General features: G+C 34.6%; 1 protein-coding gene across 1 annotated transcript; it reads left to right on the top strand.

The window, feature by feature from the left end:
* Positions 1-1,138: 1,138 nt before the first annotated feature.
* Positions 1,139-7,367, top strand: ath (ATP-dependent RNA helicase DHX33). Its single transcript, XM_012360027.2, has 8 exons — positions 1,139-1,558; positions 2,335-2,659; positions 3,072-3,364; positions 3,459-3,691; positions 4,017-4,367; positions 4,674-4,872; positions 6,001-6,277; positions 6,885-7,367. Exons 1-8 carry the CDS (start codon positions 1,332-1,334, stop codon positions 7,059-7,061), a joined length of 2,082 nt encoding a protein of 693 aa, XP_012215450.1. The 5' UTR covers positions 1,139-1,331; the 3' UTR covers positions 7,062-7,367.
* The last annotated feature ends 474 nt before the right edge of the window (positions 7,368-7,841 follow it).

Below are 7,841 nucleotides of genomic sequence, written 5' to 3'. Positions count from 1 at the left end.
TATCGCTTATCATTGCATACTGTGTGTAGCCAATAACGGTCTTGATAAATTTGTATTTATGGGAAATTTACATGCAATTTTACATTTTGCATTTAATATCCAAAGTGCGATATACTGCTATTTAATAAAATATGCTTTTTAGAGATTTTGTTAACGACATATTTCTAAAAAATTAATATTTTTATGAAATATCAAATATTTTACATCAATAATAAACACATGTAAATCCACCATTAGATGCTACACGCACGCGCACTATTATTATTAATTTATTGCGCATGCGTGACTTTTCCTTCGTTAGCTGTGGTATTCTTTTTTCGTGTATGGTAAGGACTTTATATTTGACGAAACGATTATTCGATGGTACGTATTGATATCTCAGTAACATAGCATAATAAAATGTAAATATAGATACCAAATAACCGAGAACGAATAGATGTTAGCGCGCATAAAATCTCAATACAAAAGAGATTGTGTGTTGAATTTGCATGGTTGAATTTACAAACGGCAAACGATTTTAACATATATTCATTGCGTGTTGAAACATAATTTGTATCATATTGAAATTTTCCAAAGATTTTACAATAGCCAGAAATTCACTAGCTTTATCTTTTTTCTGTTTTATTTTACATTTTGTTTCTCTCATATCTTTCTTTTTTCCTTGTTTCTTCTTCAAATTTTTTATTTCTTTATTTGCATTTCTTCAGCTCTTCTTTTTTTTTCTCTTTCTATTTATCTATTTTTACTTAAACAAAAAGAACATATTTAGAATATAACATACTTTTTGTATATGATTACATTTTCTCATAAAATTGTAAAACTTTTTTATGTAAGGAGAACATTGTGTACATAAATATTATTCAGTGTTTTTAGTATGTATAAATAATAATCAATAATTAATTCGACATGTCATAATGTGTTTGAATATGAATATTTAAATCATTTATAAAATTTGCTCCATTTATGTCCGTTTTTAACGTAGTTTAAGAACTTAATCTCCTAGTAACATTCGGTTATAATGAATTGTAAGCCAAGTTAAGTCAAATAAACCGAGTGTTATTAGGGATTAACTTTTTAAATCGCATTGGTAAGCCATTAGAGTTTTTTATCAGTTTTTTATATCCCTCAAGAATAGCACGCGATAGGGCGTCCATTGGCTGTGGATGATGCAACTTATGTTTGACGAGAGGGCGTTCAGATTGCGACTTGGACAGCTGTAATCAAGCTGAAGTGCGCAACACGTGCTACGCTGTGTAGCAAGTGGCGTTCTATCATCCTGTTGTTGACGCACATCAACGCACATCGACCAACATTGACGCGTGGTCTACGAAATGAGGGTCCACGACGACGCGGATGCCAAATACATCGCGATGGGAAAATCCAAATTGGCCATGAAGCGGCCGAACACCAATGTATTTGGCAAAGCTCTTAGCAAAATGCAGAGAATGAACGAAGAAAGACAGTGCAACACAGCGAGTGTAGCAAAGAACAATGATAAGTCGAGTGTTGGTTTATATCAACGAAAAAAATCGCTGCCTGTCTATATGCTTCGTAAAAGGTAAATTTTACATTTCCCATTTGTGTTTCTGGTGTGTCTTATACTCATCATAACATTTGTAAAGCGTAAAAAAAAGCGAACATTTTAAGCATGCAAGATGTTTACAAGATGTTGCAACATGGAGGATCATCGTTTACTATAAACAGTATTTAATAGAGCTAACTTTGATATTTGTTTATGGTATTTATGGTATTGGATAAGACATTATCGAGTACTGATAATTTTATTCTTAGCTACTAGTCGGTTTTTTGATGCAGCTCTAAAAAAAGAGATAAATTTTTATCATTTTTATATTTAAATATTGAAATAAATTTAAACCACCAATTAATTTAAAAATTCTTAGATTTCTATTTTTTTAAATTTTATTACATGTTAAATTTAATAATCTTATACTGCATATTAAATGATATATGACTCTGTAAACAGAAAGAGTGATTTAGGATTTTATTCTTTTTTATATTAGATTAATTTTTTAAATATATCAATTTTTAAAGGAAAATTAATATTTAATTTAATTTTTTTTTAATGTTGGTTTATATGTATATATTATTGTGTATATTTATTTCTTTTCAATTTTTACATGCAACAAATACATATTTTTTAATCTATTACTAATGGTACACAAGTGTTTGTATTGTAAAATAATGCATATCCAATCAGTCGGAAGAGTACTTTATATATATTTATTATATTCTTTCTTTTCTCTTATATATTCTTCTCTTTTCTCAAATTATTGCTTTTACCTGAAAAAAAAACATTTGTTCATTGATTTTCAGACTGTTGGAGGAGATTCGTCAGTACAATACTCTGATTATAATAGGCGAGACTGGTAGTGGTAAAACCACACAAATTCCACAGTTGTTGCTTCAAGCTGAAATAGCTGGTGCAACAGGCTGCATTGGAATCACACAACCACGCCGGATAGCAGCAGTTAGCATAGCACGCCGGGTTGCCCAAGAACAAGGAGCAAAACTAGGAAAATTGGTGGGCTATTGCGTTCGTTTTGAGGACTGCACTTCTCTTCAGACAAGGATCAAATATGTGACGGATGGTATGATGGTGCGAGAAGCGATGACAGATGAAATCTTGTCAGAATATTCGGTACTTTATCATAATTGTTATAAACAACGTCATTAGAGATGCAAATATATAATTTTAAATTAAGAATGAAATAAATTATAAATTCTAAATGATAACTTAATTTTATATAAAATATTCTAAAACTATCACTAATTATGTTATTGCGACTTCTTTAAGCATACATGAAGTATATTAGAAAAAAGAAAATATATGCAATTTACTTAAAATGAAAAATTAATGTTTTGACGTTTAAAGATAGAAATGGAGTTTTTTATATTGAAATATATTTAAAATGCAAATTTTTCTTTATCTTTAAGCAAGAGAATTTAATTAATTTTAAGAATTTTTTTTCCAGTTTTTGAAGCATCTCGAATTTTATTTTATTACTTAATTATCTACTTGATTATTACATGGACTCATAAATTTGTGGCAGGTGGTGATACTCGACGAGGCTCACGAGCGATCTGTACACACCGATGTTCTGTTTGGAGTAGCTAAACGAGCACAGAATTTGCGGAAGTTGAAGAATTTACCACCCTTAAAGCTCCTAATTATGTCAGCCACGATGGATCCCAATAAATTCAAGGAGTATTTCCAGGCACCGGCATTATATCTGGAGGGCCGTCAACATCCCGTGAGGATTTTTCATTCGGTCTCCTCGCAGCAGGATTACGCGTTCGCCGCACTAGTTACGGCCTTTCAAATTCACCGCAAAGCACCTGCAAAGTATTACATCTACAATTCTAACATTGAATATAAAGCGTATTCTAGAAATATAACGTACATAAAAATAAATATTTGGCTTTTGTTTGTTTTTCAGTGAGGATATTCTAATTTTCTTGACCGGGCAAGAAGAAATAGAGGCAGCCGCAGTGGCTGCCCGACAGGTGGCTAAACAATTAGACGGACAGCAGTATCCATCTCTGAAAGTTTTTCCCTTGTACGCGGCACTACCCACTCACCAGCAATTAGAGGCCTTCAAACCTTCGGCACCTGGTATGCGTAAACTAGTACTGTCGACAAACGTCGCTGAGACATCCGTCACAATTGGTGGTACGTGCATTTTGAACTTATTTTTCCCATTACTTTATATTTAAAATAAAATAGAACGTTAAAATTTGTTTGAAACAAAAATTAGCACTAAATTTTTTACAAACATTAAATAATTTTAAAAGAAATTTATTTTTATAAGTGTTTCTTGTATGAAATTGTTCCAATGATAATATAAATGATGTCTTCTGTGTATGAGATTAATTTTTAATATTGCAACTGCTTAAATTTGAATCATGTTGCAGTTATCGTTTTCAAGTTTATCATTTGAGATAATCAATTGAGATTGAGATCTGATCTAAGGATTTAATAAGGAAATTAAACACAGGAATTCGTCACGTGATCGATACCGGTGTTGTCAAAGCGAGGACTCATCATCCGACGACGGGATTAGACATGCTGAGAGTTGAGAAAGTCGCAAAGGCTCAGGCTTGGCAAAGAGCAGGCAGAGCTGCTCGCGAAGCACCGGGTAAATGTTATAGAGCTTACACCAAAGAAGAGTTCGAGAAGATGAAGGATATGCCAGTACCAGAAATTCAAAGATGTTCTCTGGCGGGAGTCGCCCTTCAATTGCTCGCCATTGGTGTCGATATCACCACTTTTGATTTTATGGATAAACCACCCAAGGAAGGTGTAGATGTTGCTGTAAAATGTTTGGAAAAATTGGGTGCAGTTAAAGGTACGAATTCTTATAAAGATATGATAATTCTCTGAATACATTTATCCGCTTAAAAAATACGAATTCCATTTAGATATAACAGTACTTAATTAAATTTTGTTTATGTCATATTTTCAAGTTAAGATATTTTTTTATTTAATACGGAAAGAAAACAGAATATAGATTTTTTTATATTGAGATAGAAACACGATAAAAAAAAGTTGGTTGGTGATGTCTGCATTAAATCATCATTCCATTATGCTAAATATAATATTAGAAGTCGTTTTCATAGAGACAGTAAAGTTCTTATACGCTCTCTTCTAAAAGGATCTCCGCCGCAGCTGACCACACTCGGCCGAACGATGTCATTGTTTCCGTTAGATCCGCGATTTACCAAAGTAATCCTCGCATCGGTGGAGCACAGGTGTCTGGAGGAAGCATTGACGGTTATTGCTTTACTATCGGGCGAATCGATTTTCTTGGACCCACCCACGAAGAGGGAACAAGCTTACAATGCACGCTCACGGTATGGTTCTTGCTTGTAGTCTATGCATAAAGCTTTCAACGTTTATATTATGCATACTGAGCAAGTTTTTATAGACATTGATATTAATTTATAGATACGTGGATATTTTGCGCTTTGCTATGCAACCAGTAGTAATAAATTATTCTTTTTCACAAACTAAATTTAATCTTTCTGCGAGTTAAATATTATTTATACGAATAAATAACTGTCAAATAAGATTTTTTTATATTTAATAATCGAATGTTTTTATTTTTTACTACATGCGCTAAGCATAGATGTGTGGAACGCGAAGCACAGAAAATCCATTTTTTACCAAGCTATAATCTTTTAAAAGTCCGATACGCGCGCGTTCCATTTATGAATGAACGCAACGCGCGTGTGTATGTATATACGCGTTACACGCGTATTATTACGATCAGCTGATCAGCTGACCAGTAGTATCGTACATACCGTAGTAGTAGGTCACTGACATATGTATGTACGATACGCGATTGCATCGTCAGTTAACTTCAGTTCTATATCGAGATCGCTCGGAGTATAATCGATACGGATTGATACAATTATCGATCGTAGGAAAAAGTCGCAGCAAACGGACAAGTTTTATTTGAAAATTGAGATCACTTTCGACAAGGTTAGAATTATTTAACTCGGGTGAGTGATCAGCAAGATATTATCGCTTAATTTGCTTAAAAGAACATTAGTTTTTTCGACTTGACAGCGCGAATTCGATTTAAAAACGCGAAACAGCCGCTATCAGCTAACTCGCCGCATTTATGAATTAGAATGATATATTCATTTGCTGCACGCGTAATTTATGAAACAATAATTTACTTACTATCAGGTCTTTCGATACGATCTCACAGTTGCAACAAATGTTTTGCAGACAGCGCATAAATAAACGTAACCTGCAGTCATAGCGAGCGAACAATATATACATGTGTGTGTGTATATACTTATTATCTGAAAAATACACATACACATTTATACACATTTATAAGGAGAAGATAATACGTGTATGAATATTACTTTTAGAGCGTTGGATTTGCAATGAAACGTTTTCCATCACGTTTACAGTTAACTAAGTAAATTACTATTTAATATTGTCGAGCATCTCATTGCGGGTTTCAGATTTGCCTCGCCCGAGGGAGATCACGTAACGTTGTTGAATGTGTTCCGAGCATACCAAAGTGCTACGCAGAAGAAGGTATGGTGCCACGAGAATTTCTTGCATCATCGAAATCTGGAATACGGGTCGGAAGTGAGGCAACAGCTTGCGGCGTTGGCGGAACGTGCGAATTTGGAGAAGGCAAGCTGCGGAACGAATACAAAGCAACTCAGAAAAGCTTTCCTCGAGGGGCTTTATGAGAATCTTGCTGAGCTACAGAGGGATCAGACGTACGTCACGGTAAGTCAATCAATGTGTTTCGCAGATTACTGTTCTATATGTTTACTGTTCATAATCATTATATTATTTCTGTATTATTGTTATTTCGTTTTGTTCTTACACAATGCTGTACAATGAATATTATTTCTCTCTTTTTGCAAATTTCATTCGCAATGCAACTTTTTAATATTGTGCCAGCATCCACGAAAAGAAAATGTAATACTTAAAACGATCAAACATTAATTGGAATTTTCAGCGATTGAGACTATTATCTTTGGTGATTCTATTAGAGTTCGCAGCTGTACTTCAAACTAATTAGTTTTACATGAACAAATCTTTCCTTTTTCGAGACATTTCAGAGATAGTTTAGTGAGCTGTAATTCGGTGATCGGATTAAAAATTAATAATTCTCTTCTCTTTTATGTTGTTTGTACTTTGGAGTAATGAAGACTTAATGAGGATGGATGCATACGTATTGGATGTATACATATATATCATAGCAATATTGTGTTGAAATCGTTTCTCTGTATTCCTCTTTGTTGATTTCTACTTGTATTTTCGCTTCGCTTGAGTTTCCGGCGAATGAGTAAAGAGAATCTCGCGTAATCATATTACGCGTTTGGCATAGGTCTACTCGAAGCAGCCGGTAACCATACACCCTTCTTCGACGTTGCACGGTACGAAGCCGCCATTGCTGCTGTTTACGGAGGTCGTAGCCACTGGAAGATGTTACCTTCGCGGTCTGTCTGTCATCGACCCGGCGTGGTTGACGCAAAAGAACGTCGGCCCCGGCAAGCACAACTGACGCAACTTTTTATGTTACAGTGTTATTTATACAGAGCTTATTTCCGTTGACGAGATAGAATAATTGAGGCCATTGGATAAAGGGATTGACGCCGTGATTTTGGAATGAAAGGATTGATAGCTGCGATTTAGAGAAAGATTAAGCGCTGGCATATTTTTCTAGCAATCTCTCCGTTCGATTCCTCAATCACGCTGGCATATTTTATCGAAAATATATGATTAGAAAGACACTTTTCTACTATTTATATACTTTAGTGTATATAAGCATTGTTATTAGATTTAGTTAATAAATATTTTACTTATTGTATATGTACATTGCATTGTGCGCATACTCGTTATACGCATCATTCTCACTTCGAACGTATGTTTAACAGCTCCTTTCCTTTTTCTGATTCATCCGACGCAGAGCAGAGATGTTCCTTAAATAACAATTTCCAATACCCGTATAGTTTACAGTTTACAGAGGAGTAATTAAGCGAAGATGCATTCGCGGCACTTAACGTCTAAGTGCATCTCACTCACCCGTCCCTGTCCTGTCGTCATCCTTCTTACCCGACATATACGTCTTGTTGTCGAAGTAGGAGCGGAACAAATTAAATACGAGTGAAAGATTATGGTATTTTGCGGTAAATTAACGAATGTAATACATCGACGGCGCGGCAAGTTTTGCCCCGCAAGCGTCGAATCCCGAAGTGTACTGCGAAGAAATCCAACGGAATGCTTCTCATCCTGGATTTTGGAGGACTTAATGAAGCCCGCACGCTTAATACTTGTTGACGGT

Source organism: Linepithema humile, chromosome 2 (genome assembly GCF_040581485.1).
Source record: "Linepithema humile isolate Giens D197 chromosome 2, Lhum_UNIL_v1.0, whole genome shotgun sequence".
NCBI lineage: Eukaryota > Metazoa > Arthropoda > Insecta > Hymenoptera > Formicidae > Linepithema > Linepithema humile.
This window is presented reverse-complemented; position numbering and strand designations above follow the sequence as displayed.

Coding starts and splice junctions, on each gene's coding strand:
- ath (XM_012360027.2), top strand. CDS start 1,332: ATGAGGGTCCACGACGACGCGGATGCCAAATACATCGCGATGGGAAAA. Junction 4,368..4,673: donor AAAATTGGGTGCAGTTAAAG/GTACGAATTCTT, acceptor CTCTTCTAAAAG/GATCTCCGCCGCAGCTGACC. Junction 6,278..6,884: donor GGGATCAGACGTACGTCACG/GTAAGTCAATCA, acceptor CGTTTGGCATAG/GTCTACTCGAAGCAGCCGGT.